The sequence below is a fragment of the Hyperolius riggenbachi genome, chromosome 1, assembly GCF_040937935.1.
Source record: "Hyperolius riggenbachi isolate aHypRig1 chromosome 1, aHypRig1.pri, whole genome shotgun sequence".
Lineage (NCBI taxonomy): Eukaryota > Metazoa > Chordata > Amphibia > Anura > Hyperoliidae > Hyperolius > Hyperolius riggenbachi.
The window spans coordinates 177,542,396-177,567,334 of NC_090646.1; the positions used below are offsets into that span (position 1 = coordinate 177,542,396).

The following is a 24,939-nucleotide window of genomic DNA, read 5'->3' on the forward strand; positions in this document are numbered from 1 at the left end:
AGCATATACCTGTGCTGTTCTAATGGACAGATTTACTCCTTTTTTTGGATATATATTTTTAGACACTCTTTTATACATTTTTTACAAACCTTTTTATAATTCTCTAAGACAATTTTTTAAGATCATTTTTATTCTTTTAAGTTTCCAGTTATGTGCACTAATACATTTGCATCCAGCCGAGATAGGCTTTTTAATGAAGGGGAGTGACCAACTTTTCACGCTCTTCCTCCTCCCATCCTGGGAGACATAAATAGCAGCCATCATTGCCGATGCGTCACCTGATGAAGGCATGGTTAACGGCAAAACGCGTAGTGACATCAGACGGCTCCGCCGCGATGATGCCCCTCCCACCAGACTCCGCTCCACGCTGTACCACCGTTCCCGTCGCTCTAGCCAAGCGCGGGAGTCAGGAGAGGAGTTGCCGGCAGGCTTTGAAGTGCGCACTAATCTTCTGAACACTGTAAGTGTAATTTGTATGTGCAACCACTGTGATTAAAAAGTTAATGCACCAGGGAGGCGCTCCTATTTCTTCTCACTTTTGCACAGACCACTGGCGCCACCCAGTACCTGGAGCTGCACCTGGAAGCATTCACCACACATCTTAAGTGTTTAGGCAGCGCAGGATTCAGCATTTTTGTCAGCTACACAATATAGGATGAGGAACACAATATACCCTCCACTCTTTTTTCTTAATTCTTTATTTTAACTTTCCAGCAAAAAGAAGAGTTACAGAGTCCTCAGTTTTTGCACTTAGAAATGTGCCCCATCACACATAAAAAGAGCATTCACATACACATTTAGATTGTTTCTTTAATACAGTAACTTGAGATTGTTATATTACACCTAAAACGCATGGCCAACATAAAAAGAGGGCCATAGATGGTCCCCATAAGCATTTCTGAATTAAGCCTGAACGATTTAAGGAAATAATTGAATTGAGCTGTTTGTGTCCAAAATAACGTTTTCGATTCGATTCCTGACTTCCTTCAAATCAAGCTTTGTTCCCCCTCTGTATCTCTCGGTCTTCTGTCTCTCTTTGTGCACCCTCTGTGTCTCTCTCTGTGTCCCCTTTGTGTCTCTTTGTGCCCCCTGTGTCTGTGTCCCCTCTCTGTCTCTCTCTGTGCCCGCTCTGGGTCTCTCTATGTGCCCGCTCTATGTCTCTCTCTGTACCCACTCTGGGTCTCTCTCTGTGCCCCCTCTGTTCCCCAAGCTGCGGAAGTGCTGGATGTACCTTCCAGCACAAGTCCAGCGATGCCCCTCTATCCACGTCTTCTCCTGCACTCTCATGACATACAGGAACCAGGAAGTATGCCGTGCACAAGGCAGACGGCGATAGAGGCCAGACAGTGTTGGGTTCGTGTGGAAGGTATGTCCAACACTGCCAATGCCTCTCTCTCTCTCTCTCTGCTAGCAGAAAATATAGAAACTGAAAGCAGAAGTCCTCTATTATCACCCTGCCCCCTAGTGACAAGTGGCCATAAATACACATTACAGCAATACTAATTAGAAGCAAGGAAATATAAAAAATATGTTAAAATAAATTGGCCTGGAGCACTTGCAAGCTGCAAAATAAATTGGCTGCTAAAAGGTTAAAGCTACTTGATGTGACACGTGACATGATGAAATAAACCTTCGTCTGCGTTAAGAATCAGTTTCTCTGCAGTCAGACTATATCTAACTCTGAATAATAACTAAATGCAGGTAAATGCAGGTGTAAATCTGTCTATGGCTAATGCCTCATACACAACTTCTTGGCCATTCGTAGCTGCTTCTACTGCTCCATCATTGACACACATCAACCCTCCTCCTTGTTCCCGAGCAACAGTGCACATTGCTAGTCTGCAGGCTAGCGACACATCTGTATAGCACTTGGCCGAACTGTCGTCTGAATTATCCTGAAAATATAAAATAAGACTATGGACTCCCAGAAAAGGACTATTTAGGATTAGGTTTATATATAAAATTGTGTATCTTATTTGTTTATTTTACTTCAGGTAGCTTCATGCTGCTGTTTATAGTTTTCTATTATGGCCGCATCTTATTGGGTATGCTCAGTAGAGTCTGCCACCAATCCAGTGTGCACGACTTGCATATAATTCTTTTTAATGTATTTGTTACATTGGATTATTTATGGAATATTGTAATTAAAACTACTGTTTATAATACTGTACTTGATTTTAAGAGCCCTTAAAGAGAATTTGTACTGTCCCATTTGCACAATAAAAAACATACCAATCGAGTCACCATAATCTCCTGGATCCCTCTTTGCCATTTCCACCGATCCCCGCCGCGATCCTGGCTTTTAATCGCCAGTTTTAGTGTTTACAAACAAAAGGCAGGTCCGCCAACCAGGAAGTGATTTTTGTATATATATATATATATATATATATATATATATATATATATGTATATATATATATATATTACATAGTGAATTATCTGCACTCCAGTCTGGGATTCTCACAGTTTCTCAGTATGTCACAGGCAGCTCCCTTCCCCCTCAGCCTCAAACTAAGAGGAGTAAACAAAGCACACAGAGCCTGGAGGGGGCGTGCATAACTTGTATTCATTACATCAGGGGCAGCCCATTCCTCCCTGGGTCGACAAAGCTTGACAAAGAAAAGAAGATTAGATGGTAAGCCTTCAATTGTTATAGTAGTGGGAACACCCAAGTGGTCAAGCACATGGTGCTTTTACCATCTATTGCGCTGCTTTTCAAACTAATCCAACAAATATAAAAAGGGCTAGCAGACTCCAGCAGCATTGTTTAAGTGATTTAGTTCTTGTCTCTTGAGAGTGCTGTTTGTTTGTATAGTTTTTATAAAATTAGAAATTGGATGGATCACCTTTAGGTAAAAAATTATAATAACTTGCTGGGTATTTATCTTTCAAATCACCCCATGGCCGCTGGAAGCGCCTGCTTTCATGGTGTAGCCCTGCTTCCTTGTAGACAAGTGCCATGGCACTCTTTGTACGGGAGATACAGAGGGCCACGGAAGAGCCACAGCACTCAACTTTAAGGGAGCGTGGCTATGTGCTAGAAGTCATCGCTTCCAGGGATCGGGGGGAGACTTGAAAGATAAAGACCCATCAGGTCTTTATAACTTTTCACCGGAAGGGAATTCATCTAATGTCTAATTTTGGCTCTATAGTCTCTAATTATTTTTCTTTTCCTTATGTGAAAAATGATTCATGCCATTGTCACATGTGCCATTTTATAGTTTAGTTAAATATGTTAAAACAATTTCTATAATGTTTCCTTATTATGAAACAAAACTGCAGAGAGGTATCGCTTCATTTGTATATTGTAATTCATTTTTTTAATCCTACAGTAACTTTTTAGATTGTATTACTAACTTGCAATTTGATCTGATTGGCATAATTGCTTTATGAAATACATACTAGACTCTGACTCTACAGTTTCATACATTTTTCTCCAGTGTAAAGGCTTCCTACATGGAAAGAAATTAGAAATATAAATAACACGCCTAAAATAAGTTTAAACTTTGTTAAAGACACACAATGAAAATAGACTTACACCATCAAGCAGATAACATGCTCTTCCTTTCTAACTTCCTGAAACAGTTATCAAAGTTTCACAAGAGTACACTTTTTTACTTACTGAGCACTTTGCTTGCCGCCGATACAAGATCATATGTTTTAGCATCATCGTAAATAATCCTGACTAAGAATTGTCCTTCTTCATCAAGCTGTGCTTCTCTCCTAAAAATATAATGGAAAAGTTAAAGAGGCACTGTAGTGACATGCAGTTGAATGCAGTAAATTGTTCAGGATACCCACTTTTACAGTTATTTTCAGTTCCTGTAGCTATATATTGCTGAATACTAAATGTTGCCCCTCCCTCCCAGTGAGGTTTAGACTAGGCTGTTTAGCTATGTGGAATTCAGACCAGGTATATGTTGCACTTGCTTTGGAACTCTCAGTAACCAAACATTCCGCACAAATCACCTGACAGGACCAAAGATGTCGGCACCTGTGGTAAATTTCAGAATGTGAATCAGGATGAGGAAAGATAATACAATGGGCAAACATTGACTAAATCCTTTACAAATGTATATTGTAAAAGAAATGGGCAATTGTATTCATTACATTGTTTAAAATAGGGGTAGGGGAAAAAGTGGCAGGGAGGCTAGTCCCGAGTTGTCCCTCACTAATAAGTATGCTTGTTTGCGTAATATTGGGGAGGATGATTCAGGAGTAGCAATGCTGCAGCAGGATGTGCTCCTTAGCAACCAAGGGGCAGACTGCTGTAACGAGAAAGGGAATAGGAGTGCAACTAAGGCTAGACAGGTACTGGTGGTAGGGGATTCAATTAGTAGGCGCACAGATAGGGTAATCTGTCGAAGAAACCGCGAATGCCGTACAGTCTGTTGCCTCCCGGGTGCTCGGGTTCGGCATGTAGCGGAAAGAATTGACAGATTACTGGGTGGGGCTGGGGAAGACCCGGCTGTCATGGTACACATTGGCACCAATGACAAAGTTAGTGGGAGATGGAAGGTCCTCAAAAATGATTTTCAGGTACTTGGAGATAAACTTAAAGCAAGGACCTCCAAGGTGGTGTTTTCTGAAATACTGCCAGTGCCACATCTGAGAGACAGAGGGAGCTTAGGGAGTTAAATAAGTGGCTGAGAAATTGGTGTAGGAAGGAAGGGTTTGGGTTCCTGGAGAACTGGGCAGACTTTGCAGTCGGCTACAGGTTCTACAGCAGGGATGGGCTGCACCTTAATGGGGAAGGGTGCAGCTGCATTGGGGGAGAAGATGGCTAAACGGTTGGAGGAGATTTTAAACTAGGATCTGGGGGGAGGCGGGAGGATAAAGTCTCAATACGTAGACAAGATGAGGTAAAAAGACAGTGGGAACCTATCATTATGGAGGGTGGAGAGGGGGGTGGGGACAGTGTAAAGATTAAGGAGGTTGGTAAAAATTCAAGTAGCCCATTTCATGTAAACAAAATTGGTAAATGTGGTGGTAAAAATATAAAGTGCATGGTAACCAATGCTCGGAGCCTTGCAAATAAAATAGACGAACTAGAGTTCATTCTGAATGACAAAGGCTATGACATTGTGGGAATAACCGAGACATAGATGGATGAAAGCCATGACTGGATAGCTAATTTAAAAGGATACAATGTGTTTAGGAGGGATAGAATTGGGAAAAAAGGTGGAGGGGTTTGTCTCTTTGTTAAGAATTCTCTTACAGCTGTCCTCAACGATAAGATGGAGGAAGATTGCGAAGATGTGGAGTCCGTTTGGGTAAATATTCATGGTGGAAATAAACGTTGCCAATTGCTTATTGGGGTATGCTACAGGCCACCTCTTATTAATGAAGCTGCAGAACTGCGATTACTACAGCAGATTGAAAAAGCTGCAGGTAAAAATGAGGTCATAATTATGGGCGACTTCAACTTTCCAGACATTGACTGGAGTATTGAGGCAACCCATTCTGGTAAAAGCAGCAGATTTCTGGCAGCACTACAGGACAATTACTTGACTCAAATGGTAACTGAACCAACTAGGGGGAATGCGTTACTGGATCTGATCATTTCTAATAGACCAGATAATGTATCAAATGTGCAGGTTCAAGAACATTTGGGAAATAGTGATCACAACATGATAACGTTTGATCTGGTGACTGATAGGCCACGGGGCAGCGGGACCACTAAAACTATGAATTTTAGAAAAGCAAAGTTCACTCAAATTAGGCAGGCACTAAGTTTGGTGAACTGGGATAATGTACTACAAGGGGAAGACACTGAAGGGAAATGTCAAGCTTTTAAACTTATACTCAATCAATAATCAATACTGTAGTATGTATATCCCATATTGAAACAAAATGTCTAGGAATAAAAAAAGGCCTCTATGGATGAATAGAAAGGTTAAAGATAAAATGAAGAGGAAAAAGAATGCCTATAAGGTCTTAAAACAGGAGGGGACCGAGGCTGCACTAAGCAATTATAAGGAGTGCAATAAAAATTGTAAAAAAGAAATTAGGCAGGCAAAGATTGAAGCTGAAAAACAAATCGCTAAGGATATCAAATCTAACCCAAAAAAGTTTTACAAGTACATTAACTCTAAAAAAAGAAAGGTTGACTTTATAGGACTCCTAAAGGATGAGGATGGGAACTCAATGGTGGATGACCAAGGTAAGGCAGAGTTATTAAATGCTTTCTTTGCTTCTGTCTTCACAAAAGAAACAGCACTGTTGCAAACTATAGAGGCGGAAGAGTCTCAATCGTCTAACTGTAATATTAAATACTTAACGCAGGAAGAAGTGAAGGCAAGACTAAATAAATTAAAAATAGACAAGGCACCTGGCCCGGATGGCATGCATCCTCGGGTCCTAAGGGAATTAAGTTCAGTTATAGATAAACCCCTTTATCTTATCTTTTGTGACTCTCTTGCAACTGGCAGAGTCCCAGTGGTTTGGCGTACAGCCCACGTTTTCCCATTATTTAAGAAGGGCAAAAAATCTGATCCAGGAAATTATAGACCTGTAAGTTTAACATCAGTTGTATGCAAACTATTTGAGGGGTTACTAAGAGATACTATACATGACTTCATAGTAGAAAATAATCTTATTTCTCAGCATCAACATGGGTTTACTAAAGACAGGTCCTGTTTGACTAACATGCTCAGCTTTTATGAGGTAGTGAATGCTAATATGGATATTGGGAATGCTGTAGATGTGATATACTTGGACTTTGCAAAGGCCTTCGACACTGTTCCCCACAGAAGTCTGGTGCAAAAGTTGAGGATGCAAGGACTGGGGAAGAGTCTGTGTTCATGGATAGGGAACTGGCTAATGGACAGAAAACAAAGAGTTGTGGTCAATGGATCGTACTCAAAATGGGAGACTGTTAGCAGTGGGGTCCCACAGGGGTCTGTTCTGGGTCCAGTGCTCTTCAATTTATTTATTAATGACCTAGTAGATGCAGTAGTGAGCAATGTTGCTATTTTTGCAGATGATACAAAATTGTGCAGAATCATCAACTCTCAGGAAGATAGTGTCATATTGCAACAGGATCTGGATAGGATGGCTATATGGGCACATACATGGCAGATGAAATTCAATGTTGACAAATGTAAGGTCATGCATTTTGGACGTCCTAATGGTCTAGCACCATACAAAATAAATGGGATACAGTTGGGGACATCAAACTTGGAGAAGGACTTAGGAGTACTCATTGACAACAAGTTAAATAATCGTACTCAATGCCAGGCAGCTGCAGCTAAAGCTAACAAAATTTTGGGATGCATTAAAAGGGAAATAAAAACTCGAGATGCTAGCATAATATTGCCCCTTTTTAACTCTCTAGTAAGGCCACATCTGGAATATGGAATTCAGTTCTGGGCACCACATTACAAAAAAGATATTGCAGTTTTAGAGCAGGTGCAGAGACGAGCAACAAAATTGATGCGTGGGATGGAAGGTCTCACTTATCGAGAAAGGTTAGATAAACTGGGTTTATTTAGTCTAGAGAAAAGACGCCTTAGAGGGGATCTAATTAACATGTATAAATACATCAGAGGGCAATATAATACCTTGGCGGATGAGCTTCTCAAAGGACTAGAGGACATGATCTGCGCATGGAGGAAAAACGTTTTAGCCATTTATTTAGGAAAGGGTTCTTTACAGTTAGAGTGATTAAGATGTGGAATGCATTGCCACAGGAAGTCGTTATGGCAAACTCTATACCTGCATTTAAAGGGGGCTTAGATGCTTTTCTTGCATTGAAAGACATCCATGGCTACAATTGCTAGGTAATGCCTAATGATGTTGATCCAGGGATTTTATCTGATTGCCATCTGGAGTCGGGAAGGAATTTTTCCCTTTAGGGGCTAATTGGACCATGCCTTGTAAGGGTTTTTTCGCCTTCCTCTGGATCAACAGGGATATGTGAGGGAGCAGGCTGGTGTTGTACTTTATACTGGTTGAACTCGATGGACGTATGTCTTTTTTCAACCAAAATAACTATGTAACTATGTAACTATGTAAAATACAGTTCTTCTATAACAAAAGAATCTAATAAAAAAAACTTATTAGTTTAATAATTGTTTTCCTGGCTGTTTTGGATAAAACTGGCTGTGATGAATTAACTGAAGCATGCAAAGCATCTCCAATTCTGTATTCCTGAGAAAAGCTTGTAATAAAATATAGTACAGAAAGACCTCATAAAAAATAAGGCGTGGAGTTTGGAGGGATTCCCAGTAAACAGCGAATAACCTATTTGTAAAGAAAAGGTGATCTGATAATATATCACCATTTGGTTAATCAGTTTTTTAGTTTGTTCTATCGGATGTTTATAGAGATCTGATTTTATAGGGTGTCAATCAATGTTCTGATCGCCTACCGCAATTATAATAACACAGAGGCAAGCCACAGCTTCATTCACCAGGCATTCACATTACTTCTTTTAGGGCTGGTGCACACCGAGAGCTCTTCTTAGAGCAAATGCGGGTCCTGCTGCATTTTTGAGGTGATTATGCCTCAATGTTAAGTATAGGAAAAGAGGAAAAGAGCGATTTTCATAGCGTTTTTTTACAAAAGCTGATCCCTTCCAGGTCAAAGTGTAGAAGAAGGATAAAATCACTACACAAATCTCTCCAAAAAATCGCTAGGCATAAATAGAAAATCACTAGGCACATGCCTGGAATCGCTTTTAAAAATCGCTTCAAAAAACGCTAAGCACTTGCGATTACGCTAGCGATTTTTGGTGTGCACTAGCCCTCAGTAGTATAAGCACACAAACCACTGACAAGTATTACTTATGAATGTGGAAATTTGGGGGGAAAAAAACACTGCTCTCAACTTATTGGCCAAAATAATTACTGTAAACTGGTGTGCGCTTATAAAAGTCCTGATCAGTTAAACTGAAAACCACTTTTATAAATAAAAGCAATCTGTGCATATCTCCAGAAAAGTCAGACATAACACTTGGGATCTGCCAATAACTATCATCATAGAGTAAAGAATGTTACGCTCTGTCCCTTAAAATCGAGGAAGGACTTTTTGGCGCAGAGCACGCGCCGTGTAGCGCCTAAATTGGATGCCACTATAACTACAATGATATAGTGTGTGACCTGCGCAGCAGTAATTTGGGGTTCTGGGGATTGCCGGACCCCAAAGTGCTTCTCCCTCCGAGTTGCTACGACGCAGAGTGGCAATAGTAATTAACACCGCACCAAATTTCAGCAGTAGCAGGGTGAGGCGTCATTCGGGTCACTTTTCGCCAAAGTGACTGGGCGGCAAACTGCCATGAATCACCTAAAATATCCATTAGCCCATAGGGAAATTTGAAGTGAAGACAGGGAAACTCCAATGCTCTACACGGCACAACTCACTTAGTAAAACACCTCTGTGGTGTAGCTTTTACCTTTATTGTGCTACAGTACATACAAATGGTTCTAAAATTAAAAATGAAAACCAAGTTTTTCAGTGATTTTCCAATCACTAGTGCTTTGAAAAGCGCCTGGTTAAGGTAATTAAATTGGCTATTTCAAACTGGAAAGATTTTTTTTTTTCATCACAAAAGCACTGCAAGTATCATTTTTTTTTCAGTGACGGTTGAGTTTGTAAAAAGTATAAAAAAGCAAAAGTGCTGTGAAAATCATTATGACGTCGATCCAAAACCACTAATCGCAAAGCGCTTTTTGATGTGAAACAGCCCAAAGCAATTTTAAGACATGCATTTTGTTTTTTTAGCCTTGTGCTTGGGGATACAGAGGGTACTATTGTCACAGAGTCCATGAGGTCATTGGCTCCAAGCACCACTGGTCTCCAATATTCAGTAGCTTATTTTTTATACAGATAAAGCCTCTTTTCCAATTCAGCCCATTTTGGTCTAGAATATGAATTTCAACCCCATTTAAGAAGAACAGAAGTTTCAGAAGGGATCTTTCATATGATGTATACGGAAATATGCATAGATGATATATGTGGGACATGTGGCATTGTGCCGTGCAACAAGTATAACAATATTTTAAGAACATTCATTTTTGTTAAATGTATGCACTTCTTTTAAAAGAAAACACTATGCTGGTACGTCTGTAGAGTAAATGAGGAATTGGGATAAGGTATAGAATTGTATGGCACATAACATTTGTTTATTTGAATGGTGATCAAAGTAATATATATGACCTCGAAGAGAAGCCGTTATCCACAGGAAGAAAACCGCATTTCTGTATCAAGGATATACTGTATATTCCTGCGTATAAGACTACTTTTTAACCCTTGAAAATCTTCTGAAAAGTTGGGGGTCGTCTTATACACCGGGTATCATTAATACCGGGTGATATGCCCTATCTTGTTACCGTCTCTCAGATCTCACTGCTGAGGACTGTAGTGAAGCGGCGCAGGCGCACATGTGCAAGATCTGAGAGGGAGGTAATTAGGACACAAGGGTGGGCCAGAAGGGTGAAAGAGGCGTATTTTATAGGCACAGCGTGATGTATTCTTCCATACCGCTCTGATAAGCAGGAAGAGTTGACCAATCCAACCAGTCAATTGACTATATACTGTTATATACTGGGTACCACATACAGTACAGCACCAGTATATGATTTTTTTTTTTTTATTTGGTGTACGTTGGAAGAGGGGTAATCTTATACAATGAGTATATCCCAAACTCTATATTTTAACTGAAAAAGTTGGGGGTCGTCTTATACGCCCAGTCGTCTTATACGCCGGAATATACGGTAGTTTGAGGTTTTACATATAAAACTGTGCATACATATATGTCACAAGGAGATGTTTACAACTTAATGTGCTGTCAGCACTTGACCCTACAAAAAGCAGGCTTATCAGTTTTCTTGTTTCCAGCTTCTTCTGTGGTTTTTTTTTCCCACTCAAATTCCTAAAATAAACATTCATTTAATGATGATATGACAAGTTATAGAAGAGTCTGCCAAATATTCACATATTTTTAAATATATCAACTTCTGGAGTCTGTGAAATCACAAGGCAAAGGGTGGCTAGTGTGACACTAACATATAATAAAGGAATATGAGAAAGATTGTGAATGATCTAACCATGTATAGTCTTTGTATGTCCAGATCGGTGTGTTCTAGCTGAGTAGTTAAAGAAAGGGAAAATATGCTATGCAACAAAACAGAGAGCGGGCGCCATCCAATGCAAACCACGGTTTGCATTCATATCCAGTCAGATGTGCAATACTACTCAGTTATGGTACAAACCAAAATCACTGTGCCATATTCATGGGAGTGGAGGTGGGCTGCAGGCACAGTGATTCCGAGTTGTACCACAACTGAGTTTTATAGCGCATCTATCTGGATCTGTAGAATAAATCAAGGGGCCCCAGGTGGGTGGCCATAATTATAACAGATTATGGTTGGATCCAAATAATGTAGATAACATAAAAGTACATGAATCTAGGTTACATTGCCTTCAAAACAACATCAGTTTTTGAAGGAACTTGGTTGGTAGGTTGTTCCAATCATCTTGGAGAATTAACCACAGATCTGTGGATGTAGGCTTTCTCACATTCTTCTGTCTCTTAACCAGCTGAGCGGTCTGGACGAGCTCAGCTCGTCCAACACCGCCAGCGGCTGCCGCTCAGGCCCTGCTGGGCCGATTTTGATGAAATAAAAAGCAGCACACGCAGCCGGCACTTTGCCAGCCGCGTGTGCTGCCTGATCGCCGCCGCTCTGCGGCGATTCGCCGCGAGCAGCGGCGAAAGAGGGCCCCCCTAGCCGCCTGAGCCCTGCGCAGCCGGAACAAAAAGTTCCGGCCAGCGCTAAGGGCTGGATCGGAGGCGGCTGACGTCACGACGTCGGCTGACGTCGATGACGTCACTCCGCTCGTCGCTATGGCGACGATATAAGCAAAACAAGGAAGGCCGCTCATTGCGGCCTTCCTTGTTTATTCTGGGCGCCGGAGGCGATCGGAAGATCGCCTCCGGAGCGCCCTCTAGTGGGCATTCATGCAGCCAACTTTCAGTTGGCTGCATGAAATAGTTTTTTTTTTATTTAAAAAAAAACCCTCCCGCAGCCACCCTGGCGATTTAATCAGAACGCCAGGGTGGTTAATGTAATCCCAGACACACTAAATGATGTTGAGATCAAGACTCTCTAGAGGCCATACCATTACTTCCAGGACTACTTCTTCTCTTCCCTAAAGATCTTTTCTTAATGACTTTGGCTGTACGTTTGTACATTGCCATTTTTCTGCACCTCAGTCTCTGTTTTCATGCATACTTGAGTTGCTTGGACCTTTCTCCACGTCGGAGGTATGGCTTTTTGGCTGCAACTCTTCCATGAAGACCACTTCTGGTCAGACTTCTCCGGACAGTAGGTGAATGTATCTGGGTTCCACTGGTTTCTGACATTTGGAGCTGATGGCACTACTGGACATCTTCAGATAATAATAAGCTTGATGTGTCTTTCAATAGCTGCACTATGATCCTTAACATTGCCAGTTTCTTTGTGTTTTTTCAAAAGAACCATATTCTTGGGGAAAAAGTACCACCCAATAAAAGTATACTTTTTCTTGAAAAAAAACTAAGAAACTATGCCAACATCTGGTATTGTAAGCTCACAAGGGCAGGGACCTCCTCCTATTGGTAATGTCTCAAACTGCACATCAACTACAGGTATGTTTTTGTACTTGCATTGCTGGATGACCTGACTGTAAAGCGTTTTGAACTTCCCATGCATCTATGTTACCCACTATTTGTTTTGTACTATGTACAGTGCTACGGAAGATGTTAGCGTTATATAAATAGTAAATAAAAAAAGTATATATATATATATATATATATATACCTACTGTATACACACACACACACATATATACAGTATATATATATATATATATATATATATATATATATATATATATATATATATATATATATATATATTAGTATAATGTTACTGCTGATTAAATAGGTACATAGCTAAAACATCAAAACCGCTCTGGTCCATATGGAGGAAACAACAAGGTCTAGATGCAGAGTGGTTACAATGATGTTATTTAGGTATGTAAATAATGGCAGGGATGGTATCAAGTAAAAGGTTTATTTAAGGTTTCTAGTAAGTGCTTACTACTGTATAGTTAGGCAGCACTTGAACAAAACCACATTTTTGTACTATATATGGTTTGACACTTTTAGAGACTAAACACGTTTTTCTGGCATGCTTCAGCTTGCATAAATCAAAGCAGTCAACTTAGTTAATTATTTAGAGAGTTGTGTGTGAATATTTCACAGATATTTTTCCTTTGTCTATTTTTATACTTGGAGACACTGGAGTTTTATAATTTATGATGTTTTGAATTATTAGTATCCTCATCAGTTACCTAAGTGACGTCTAAACATTTTCCAGTTCTTTACCAGAAACATTTTAAAGATTTCTATCAGTTAATTTAGTACCAGTGTATTCTTTAGCAGTTTATGTAGCCTTACATTCATTCATGTATTTTCATGGGGTTCTCTCACCCTTTTGTGTCCTGGAATTCATGATACGTTTTATTCATCATGTTACTCTTGTCACTGTAATTACCAATTCTGTATTTTGTATATTGGTGTATACCATTTGTCTGTTTTATTATGTACCCCCAGGGCTGGTTCTAGACTTTTTGCAGCCCGAGGCAAACTTGTGAGGATGCCGCCCCTCCCCCCCACCCCATAGATAGTAACAGTGCCCCCAGTACAGGTAACCTGGAGGGGGTAACAACCAGGAAGGGGGAGCAGCGGCGGGCACATCGGTGGGGAGGGGGGACGGAAACCCCTCCTTCACATGGTGCTCCCCCGACCGCGCTTCCCCTGCAGCTGTTTTTCCTGCATTTAAGTCATTAGCGCAGCAAGCGGGCCGGGGAACCCTTCTTCTGTTCCAGCATTGCGTTCCACCGCTCTTGTCACTTCCTGCAATGCCACCCACTGGCCACACTGGAGCGGAAGAAGGAAGGTGAGTAATCGCTTCCCCGGCCCTCTCGCTGCGCTAGTTACTTAAATGCAGACAAAGTAGTTGGTGGGGAAGCGCGGTCGGTGGAGCCCCAGGTGAGGGAGGGGGGATCTGACCCCCTCCCCATCGCTGTGCCCGCCGCTGCTTCCCCTTCCTGGCTGTTACCCCCTCCAGCTCAGCGGCCCCTTTCACCCATGGGCTGGCGGGTGCCGCCCCCCCCCCCCACTTCCCCTGCCTGAGGAACATGCCTCACCCTGGCCCAGGCCTGTGTACCCTATGTTTGTTTTTTACTTTGTACAGCACCACAGAATATGTTGACGCTTTATAAATCAATAATAATGATAATGTAATTGCCTACATGAAAGGCCCTTAAAGGACTTACGAGGCGAATTTTAGAAAAAATGTTAGTTACCTTATTGCAATATCAGACCTCAGGGCAGACGATCAGTGCTTCCCCTGTCAGTATCAAGGGCTCTGTTATCTAAATCCAGGGTTCATTACAGGCCCCGACCCTCTGCAGGGTCGCCTGAACTGAAGAGATATGAATTGCCGCTTTAAACAGCAATGTGAGTTATACTCGTGGCCGCCACATAGCGGCTCCTTCCCCAGCTGTGAGCCGCTGCTAGGAGGGAGCCGCTGCTAGGAGGGAGCCGCTGCTATAGTAGGCAGCCCTGCCGGTATCATTTATTCACACGCCGCGGCCTCCCTTCCCCCACCCGCCGAGCAGCCAGCACATCTACCCCCTTTTGCGGAGGAATTCTGGACGCCGTCACTGAAGAAGAGCCGCTGGCTCATATTGAGCAGAGACTCACTGAGGAACCGCTGGTGAGCCGGCTCACGTACGAGCGGAGTGCGAATAACAAAGAACCGCTGGTGAATCAGAATCAGATTCTGATTCACCAGCGGTTCTTTGTTATTCGCACTCCGCTCGTACGTGAGCCGGCTCACCAGCGGTTCCTCAGTGAGTCTCTGCTCAATATGAGCCAGCGGCTCTTCTTCAGTGACGGCGTCCAGAATTCCTCCGCAAAAGGGGGTAGATGTGCTGGCTGCTCGGCGGGTGGGGGAAGGGAGGCCGCGGCGTGTGAATAAATGATACCGGCAGGGCTGCCTACTATAGCAGCGGCTCCCTCCTAGCAGCGGCTCCCTCCTAGCAGCGGCTCACAGCGGGGGAGGGAGCCGCTATGTGGCGGCCACGAGTATAACTCACATTGCTGTTTAAAGCGGCAATTCATATCTCTTCAGTTCAGGCGACCCTGCAGAGGGTCGGGGCCTGTAATGAACCCTGGATTTAGATAATAGAGCCCTTGATACTGACAGGGGAAGCACTGATCGTCTGCCCTGAGGTCTGATATTGCAATAAGGTAACTAACATTTTTTCTAAAATTCGCCTCGTAAGTCCTTTAAAGTTAAATATAGCTAGCATTAAAGCGGACCTGAACTAAGAACTTCCTCTCTGCTGTAAAAGATACGCATCAGCATAATAACCTTTGAAGTCAAACATTTCTTAGTTACAGCTGATAAAAATCCTGCAATGAAGCTGCAGTGTGTCTTACTTTTATGGAAGCAGACCTATTGTAAACATCCTGTGTTAACAAATTAGTTGTATACTAGTAAAAGGATATATATAGCAAAAAACTGAAGAAACTTGAAGAATTTATATGCAAAAATACAAAAGATTTTTATTGAAGACAACACTTGTGCAAAAATGTTTATAAAAAATATCCGTCAGGAAACATTTTACATAGCAAAGAATGTCAAAAATGCATCAGTTGTTAACATCAAGATTAGTGCAGTTGTACACATTGAGGCGACAACGTCGACTTGTTTCGGGATAGACCCTTCATCAGGCCTCCACAAATAGAGACAAATCTGTATACCGTATATACTCGCATACAAGTCGAATTTTTGACCCCCAAAAAGGGGGTCAAAAGTTGGGGGGTCGGCTTGTATGCGAGTCTCTATTGTGGTGGTGGTGGTCCGCGGCGCCCCCCGACCGCCCGCTCCCTCCCTCCCGCTCGCTCCCACCCTCCGCGGCCGCCGCTGCTATTACCTCTTCAGCCGGCGGCCGCTTCCTCTACTGCGGGTGCCCCTCTCGCTCTGCTCGCCGTGTATCACAGCAGCGCGCCCGGCGCTGCTGCTGTGACGAGGCAGGAGAGAGCGGTTCCCCTGGTAACGGCGTCGCCGTTACCAGGGGAACCGCTCTCTCCTGCCTCGTCACAGCAGCAGCGCCGGGCGCGCTGCTGTGATACACGGCGAGCAGAGCGAGAGGGGCACCCGCAGTAGAGGAAGCGGCCGCCGGCTGAAGAGGTAATAGCAGCGGCGGCCGCGAAGGGAGCTGCGGGCGGCGGGCGGACGGGGGATCTGGCTAAACTGGACACTTTACTGGCTATACTGGGAAGTTTACTAGCTATACTGGGCATTATACTGGCTAAACTGGGCACTATACTGGCTAAACTGGGCACTATACTTGCTATACTGGACACTTTACTGGCTATACTGGGCAGTTTACTAGCTATACTGGGCATTATACTGGCTAAACTTGGCACTATACTGGCTAAACTGGGCACTATACTTGCTATACTGGACACTTTACTGGCTATACTGGGCAGTTTACTAGCTATACTAGGCACTATACTGGCTAAACTGGGCACTATACTGGCTAAACTGGGCACTATACTTGCTATACTGGACACTTTACTGGCTATACTGGGCATTATACTGGCTAAACTGGGCACTATACTGGCTAAACTGGGCACTATACTTGCTATACTGGACACTTTACTGGCTATACTGGGCATTATACTGGCTAAACTGGGCACTATACTGGCTAAACTGGGCACTATACTGGCTAAACTGGGCACTATACTTGCTATACTGGGCACTTTACTGGCTATACTGGGCAGTCTACTAGCTATACTGGGCACTATACTGGCTATACTGGGCACTATACTAGCTATACTGGGCACTATACTAGCTATACTGGGCACTTTACTAGCTATACTGGGGCACTACCTACCCATACTGGGCACTATACTAGCTATACTGAGGCACTACCTACCCATACTGGGCACTATACTAGCTATACTGGGACACACTGGGGGGATCACGCGGCCTGCACCAATCCAGCATTTCCTACCCCCGGCTTATATAGGGGTCAATCATTTTTCCCTGTTTTTTTAGGTAAAAGTTGGGGGGTCGGCTTATATGCGGGTCGGCTTATATGCGAGTATATACGGTAGTTAACACATGTTCTTAATAAACATCTGGACAACATGAAGCCAGGTATAACCACTCATCCAATTTTCAAACTTGGGAACCGCACATCGCAGGAGCTGGAGGAGAATGGCCTCAATAAATTAGCTGCCCTGCCTAGCAGAGGAGATTTATTGAGCTGACACAGCTGAGAGATCAAATTACACTGGTGATTGATAACAGATGACGGGGAATTAGACAGGCTAAACTCTCTTAATACATCTAGGGTGCATGTCTCTGTTTTCCTTCTGTCCTGTGCAAGAGTGCAGGTCCACCTTAAAGGGAAAGTACAGTGCCAAAATAGGGATAATTTTTAATCGTAGGAATAGTAAATATCCCAAATAAAAATGTAAATTTGTTTGGAGCTCCACAAGCTATTTTGACTGGTAAGGATTGCTAAGTTGTGCAGATGTGAGATAATGCTCAGGTACAATTTGACCATGCGACTTTCTAACTCCCAAACAGCCAACCTGAATAAAGTGACTTCAATGGTGTTCAGACTTTTGATCTTATAAACACTAGAGATAAATCATGAGTTAAGTAATTTAAGGAGAGATAAATTGTGAGTTAATAAGTAAGTAAGGTGAGATAATTCAACAGAAAGGCTTTGTGAATCGGCCCCAATAAGTGGTCTTACCTTGAGTGAGGAATGGAATTTTTAAAATATATTTATTGGACACATGCGCTACTAGCCCAGAGTGTTTCTCTGAAAAGACACTGTTATAATGACCTAAAGAAGTCGAGTAAGGCCTGTGAAATGCATCATCGTTTTTGTCCAATAAATGAATCCATTCACAGCTGCTAACCCGATGTAAGCCTTCCTCTGAAATGTTGATTTATGATCACCTACAAATGCAGTTGCAATGCCTCTCGAAGGATGTTTGAGCATCATATTGAAACTCTACCACTGTCCATCCCACACAACAGGCTTTTGTTCGCGCAAGCCATGCATGGGTGACGAAGCATGGCTGAGCTAATGTACCGGGACGCACAATCTGGGTGGCCCTGGGAGACGGCGAGGGTGCCCATGGCCTGAAGGGGGCTGGAGAAAGCCCCAGGTACCCAGGTTTAATCCATCCCAGGTACACTTTTACTGTACTTGCAATACTTTAAATTGAAGGAATTTAAATTCAGGAATTTAATGCAGGCACGTAAATACCGAGAACATTGAGATGCAGTGCTTGCCACCTGCAGAAACCTTGATGAAATAGTGGAAGTGCAATCAAACTCATATCGTCTTCTTGTTAACCACTTCACCACTGAGGGGTTTTACCCCTCGAGCACCAGAGCAATTTTCACCTTTCAGCGCTCCTTCCATTCATTCGTCTATAACTTTATCATTACTTATCACAATTAAATGAACTATATCTTGTTTTTCCGCCACCAATTAGGCTTTCTTTAGGTGGGACATTATGCCAAGAATTATTTTATTCTAAATATGTTTTAATGGGAAAATAGGAAAAAATGTGGGAAAAAATTCATTATTTTTCAGTTTTCGGCCATTATAGTTTTTAAAATAATGCATGCTACTGTAATTAAAACCCATGAAATGTATTTGCCAATTTGTCCCGGTTATAAAACCGTTTAAATTATGTCCCTATCACAATGTTTGGTGCCAATATTTTATTTGGAAATAAAGGTGCATTTTTTTCAGTTTTGCGTCCATCCCTAATTACAAGCCCATAGTTTATAAAGTAACAGTGTTGTACCCTCCTGACATAAAAATGTAAAAAGTTCAGTCCCTAAGGTAACTATTTATGTATTTTTTTTAATTGTAAATTTTTTATTTTTTTTTTTATTACAAAAAAAAAAAATGGGGAGTGTGGGAGGTAATGAGTTAATTTTGTGTGTATAAGTAATGAATTTGTATGTGAAAAATGCTTTAGGGTGTAGCTTTACTATTTGGCCACAAGATGGCAACAGTAACTTTTTGTTTAATGCGACCTCTTGGAGGCTGGGTGCGTTTTTTTTTTCCACAATGATCGCGCTGCTTATCGGCAAAACAGCGGATCATTGCGGGGCTTAGATCAACGAACGGGAATGGATTTTCCCGTTCATTGATCTCCGGGCGAGCGGTGGGCGGCGTGTTTACCCGCGGGAGTGCGCGCTAGAGCAAGCAGGAGTGCGGGCAGCGGCGGGAGTGCGGAAAGTACGGATTTCTCCGTCCCTGGGGGTGAAAGGATGGAAAAGGGGACGGAGAAATTCGTACGGGCGGGGGTAAAGTGGTTAATATGAAAATTGTATTCCTTGTTTAGTGATTTAAGTATAAATAACAGGCATGCTTAATTTTTAACCAGCTGAAAATGAAAGCCTAATTCCAGGCAAGAATAGTATATTAGCTTTGAACACTACGGGAAAGTGTTCAAACCCTTTTTTTAGGTGGTGGTGGGGGGGGGGTCCCCCACTTTCTTTACTAACAGGAAGTGAGGTAATTCTCTTCAATGGAGATGGATAGGCAATCTATTTTTTTTCTCACAGAATGGAGAAGAGTTTGAAAGCCTGTCTCTAATTCAGTGGCTTCATCAGTCCAAATGGAGTTAGTGGAATTTAGGTAAATACACCAAGTCCACATGGACAAATATGCATAAGGAAAAGAACCCACCCATTTTTAACACTGTGAAATCTGTGACAATCATCACTGCAAAATGCCTGACAGCAATGCTGTTGTAGTGATAACAACTAGGCTTGGTACCAGTCAAACGTTTTAGAGTCAGCTTTTAAAGTATCCCTTCGCTAGGACTGGGTGGCATCTAGGTTATCACCTCTTTCGGGTACAAACACAGGCCTTTGTATTAGGGGCTGTGGTGTTAAAAGAAACATCAAGCAAAAGGAATAAAATGAGCTTTACTTACCCGGGGCTTCCTGCAGCTCCTGGCAGCCAGTATGGCAAGGTCGGCATTCGCAGCAGAGGGGACCGGGGGCCACCGGAGCTGTGGCGAGGGACATGTAGGCTGCCAGGGGCTGGACGAAGCCCCAGGTAAATAACGCTAATTTTCTTCCTTTTGCTTCATGTTTCCTTAAAGAGAACCCGAGGTGGGTTTGAAGAATATTATCTGCATACAGAGGATGGATCTGCCTATACAGCCCAGCCTCTGTTGCTATCCCAAACCCCCCTAAGGTCCCCCTGCACTCTGCAATCCCTCATAAATCACAGCCACGCTGCTGACAAACAGCTTGTCAGAGCTGGCTGTGTTTATCTCTATAGTGTCAGTCTGCTGTTCTCCCCGCCTCCTGCAGAACTCCGGTCCCCGCCTGCATCCCTTCCCTCCCTGCTGATTGGAGGGAAGGGACAGGGGCAGGGACCGGAGCTATGCAGGAGGCAGGGGAGCAGCTGAGACTGACACTACAGATGCAAACACAGCCTCACAGCATGGCTGTGATTTATGAGGGATTGCAGAGTGCAGGGGGACCTTAGTGGGGTTTGGGATAGCAACAGAGGATGGGCTGTATAGGCAGATCCAGCCTCTGTATGCAGATAACATTCTTTAAACACACCTCGGGTTCTCTTTAAAGGTGGATATATTGTACACTTGATGGTCATGTTTGATCCAGAATATTTCAACTGTTTCAGTCATTGTTTAACAAATCTGTTACAAAAGACCCCTGGTCAGCCATGTTACACTTTAAACTGAAACCCCTTAACAGCCACCTTTGGACGTTAGCATACTTTATATTTGTTGCAGCGAAACAGACTATAGCGTGAGCATGGCATACCCTATTTGTCTCTTTTCAAGAGATGAAGAGCAGAGTGACAGAGTTTATGGTACATGAGTGAATGGCTGGCATTTTAGAAGACAGAGCTGACAAATTTTATAAAATCTGGGATCCCTGGCGTGTATTTGTGGGTATCCCCTAGTGTGCCAAGAATGGTTCCTTTGAAGGCAGACCCTAGTTGTGCTTGGATCCTTCTGGTCCTCTCTTTATTCTTTTATCTTCTCCTTTCTTTCCCCTTTTTTCCTCTCTTTTTCTTTTCTCCTTTCTCTTAGTTGCTGTGCATTTTTGCCCAGCAGACTTTCATTCTTCTCCTCTGACCTACTCAGGTTGTTTTCAGTTGAGACCATGTGCTAGATATGGAGCTGTGTAGGATTATATATGTAGATTTGTGCATATTGCTACAGCTCATATGTCTCATCTCTGTGATATGCAGTGTTTTTTGTATGTGATGAAAATTCTGGAAAACTTTAAATACATATTTTGAAACAGAACAATTTTTACATTTTTTAATGGTATTCTGCTTATTAAAGATGGTGGATGATGGCTAGCAGCATGGAAGAGAGTCTTCTCAGTTTCTAAATGTAGATGTAACATCTGCCAGTATATGGCCATTTTTACTGCAACATGGAGGTTCAGGTTCATTCTGTACACCAAGCACTGCTTTGTTACCATGGTTGTAAAGAAGCAACATCTAATGATTCTGACAACTAAAAAAAATAGTGGGTAGTATTGAGTATTTTCCTTACAAGCTCAAAAGCTATGGACCATACGCACACTTGAAGAAAGAAGCGAGATTACTTTAAAGATTCCCTGTGGAAAATGACACACAGATAAACAGAAACGATTCAACTGCCATTTATAAAATGATGACACAAAAGGAAAGCTCTGTAAGCTGTTTTACGACCACTAAGCAGTATATCGGAGAATTTTCCACTTTAGTCATGTAGATTTTAAGAGCTTTTACTTATACAATGCAGTGACTGTCATGTGGGATTTAAATGAAGCTTCCTACAGTGGATAAAATGCTCAAGTGCGGTGCATTAACATTCTTTTTTGCAGAGACAATTATTGACATTCATCTCATAAACTTCAGAGCAATATACCAGACCACCTGAACTGCAACATAGATACCACTGTATATATCCTTCTGTACAGCTTAACCAGCAGGATAAGGAAAGATATATACGGTATGTGAGATCACGGAGTGTACTACACTATGGGCTTGATTCACAAAGCGGTGCTAACCTAGTTAGCACGCCTAAAGACTTTTGGGCGTGATAAGCATTGCACTAAGTAGGTTAGCACCGCTTTGAAGGAAAAACGTCGTATAGGGTTTAATGGCATTGCGCTCGTAAACTTGCGCAAAACTTTGCGTGCGAGTTTATTTTATCACGCCTAAACTGAGTTTAGGCGTGATAATGGGCTTTTCTCCAGTGTGCTAACAGTTAGCACGGCTTTGTGAATCAAGCCTTATATACCTACATCAATCCTCAATTCTACGGCACATTGTTATAAGATGAGCATGTGGCTCAGAGGACTTAACCCTTTCCAATCCATTTTACCATTCACCCACGTTCCCCACAAATACTTAATTTTTTCTGATGTGCTGGGGGGACGTGGGGGGGGGAAAAGGATTGACGACGGTGATCTGGTGGGTCTATATCTCCTCGCATTAAAGTGAGGAGGTGACCTGCCATCAGTAGCGGGGTCAGAGCCAACGCCAGCTCACGCTCTGTAGCTCCATTCCCCTTGCACGTATGCCAGCGTAATTCCATTATTACGCAGCAAAATAGCGGGTACAAATACCTCTGGCTATCTATACTGGGTGGGAACTATAACTGACTACCTATACTGGGGAGACACCTCCGGCAACCTGTACTAGGAGTCTCCCCCTGCCTACCTATACTGAGGGAAAACCCCAGGCTACCTATACTGGAGGGACTACACCTCATTACCTATACTGGGAACACCTCTGGCTACCTATACTGGGGGGACTACCCCTTATCACCTATACTGGGGCCACCTCTGGGGGACTACCACTGACTATCTATAATGGAGACACCTATGGTTAGCTACACTGGTAGGGCTCCCACTGATTACCTATACTGAAGAAAGGTCCAGTATAAGTGGGGGGCACCTCTGGCTACTTCTTCTTTGGGGATTTTTACTGAACACCTACACTGGGGGACACCTCTGGTTAGCTATACTGGGGGGGGGGGACTTCAGTTGATTACCTATACTGGAGACACCTGTCTACCAATACTGGGAGGGAGGGGGGCACTTTTGGATACCTATTCTGTGGGGACTATTACTGAACACCTATACTGAAGGACAGTTCTGAATATAGTCCCCCCAGCTATACTGGGGGGACTACCACTGATTACCTATATTAGAGTATACCTCTACAGTAGTAAATATTTTTCAAATACATGAATTAAACCAGTGACTTACTTGATGTCTTCCCATACTTCTATGCCATAGTTTCTTATTACCAAGAGTTCCAAGGCATGATTGACAAACCCATACTATAAAGAAAGAAACAGATATATTGTATGTGCAAATAAAGTAACAACAACGGCAATAATGAATAAAACATAAGTAAAAAGTTAGTCCATCCAGAAATTAACCGATTTGATTGTGGTAGATGCTAAGTGAGTGGGCGTTATTAGTATTTAACAATTAATTAATGTTAACATTTGTATATCACTTTTCTCCTGCCAAACTCCAAGTTCTTGAAAGCTGCAACCAGGTCCCCTGAATCAAAGGTAGTGCCTTAACCCATTAGCAGCTTCAATAGCGTTATCTTGTTTGAGATACATGCACTGCATTTGATCTCAGCTGTGCTGTAAATTCGTGGAATGCTTTGATCTCTCTCTGCTAGCAGAAAATATAGAAACTGAAAGCAGAAGTCCTCTACTAGTGTCTCACACTGCCCCCTAGTGACAAGTGGCCATAAATACACATTATAGCAGTACTAATTAGAAGCAATGAAATATAACTATAAGTAAGAAATAAAAAAAATGTGCTAAAATAAATTGGACTGGAGCACTTGCAAGCCTCTAAATAAATTGGCTGATAAAGGGTTAAACCAGTACACTGTTCAGTTAAAGGATACCCAAATTGAACAGTAGTAGTGAAATTGAGGCCATATATAGGTGTGGACATGTCCGTTGAGCTTTACCCATGTCTATGATCACTCCCAAGAGGGTCCATTTCTTTCTGGCAGCTGTGGCTTTAGTAAGTCCCCAACCTTTGACCCAGAGGAGAAAGGTAAGATTGAACATAGAGGTTGTAACCGACATACTGCACATGCACAAAGCTAATACCTCCGGGTCAAATGCTGGCTTTTTACTAAAGTCAAGGCTGCCACTGGAAAGAAACTGCGCCTCTTGAGAGTGATCAGAAACATGGATAAGGCTCAGCACACGTGCCCACTCATGTATGGACTCAATATCACCACTTCCATTTAGCTCGGGTATCCTTTAAATCGGACCTCCGGTGTACATCACATGTTCTCTGGGTCCTCTTGTCCTAGAAAGTTATAATTACCTGCAGGGTCTTCTTCTTGTGAATCAGTCCTGCAGCTTCATAACCGCCGGGATTCAGACGTGTAGCCCCCACCATGCTGAAAAACACCATAGTGTTTTCTCTACTCGAGATAGAGAAAACATGTCTGAAGCCGGCAGACACAGAGCCCTGGAACTGATTCACAAGAAAACGTCCCGGCAGGTAATTACAGTATAACTTTATAGTAGAAGAGGACCCAGTGAACATGTGATGTACACCGGAGGTTTTGCTTTAAAGTGGTCTGAAACTCAGCATTTCTCCTTTGCTCTAAAACATTACTTACAGCTTCAAACCTACTACAGTACCAGAAAAGAATCGTAGCAGAATAGCATCCAAACAGTTAAACACAGCACTTTGTTTTGCAGTGGAAAGCCCTTTCAGCTTGTGATACACATTTGAAGAGGTGATAACATTATCTTTTGTTTACATTCATCAGTTGATACAATTAGTTACAGCCAGCCACGTG

At 42.5% G+C, this 24,939-nt stretch overlaps 1 protein-coding gene across 2 annotated transcripts in view; it reads right to left on the reverse strand.

Annotated features, from left to right (window-relative positions):
* The window catches only part of GUCY1B1 (guanylate cyclase 1 soluble subunit beta 1), a 106,486-nt gene that overhangs the window by 76,458 nt on the left and 5,089 nt on the right, over positions 1 to 24,939 (reverse strand). For both annotated transcript variants that reach the window (XM_068278881.1, XM_068278882.1), the window contains 2 exons: positions 23,358 to 23,431; positions 3,623 to 3,723 (listed from right to left, as the gene is read on the reverse strand). In XM_068278881.1, coding sequence (XP_068134982.1) covers positions 3,623 to 3,723; positions 23,358 to 23,431 — 175 coding nt within the window. Of the gene's footprint in view, positions 1 to 3,622; positions 3,724 to 23,357; positions 23,432 to 24,939 lie in introns of those variants that run through there.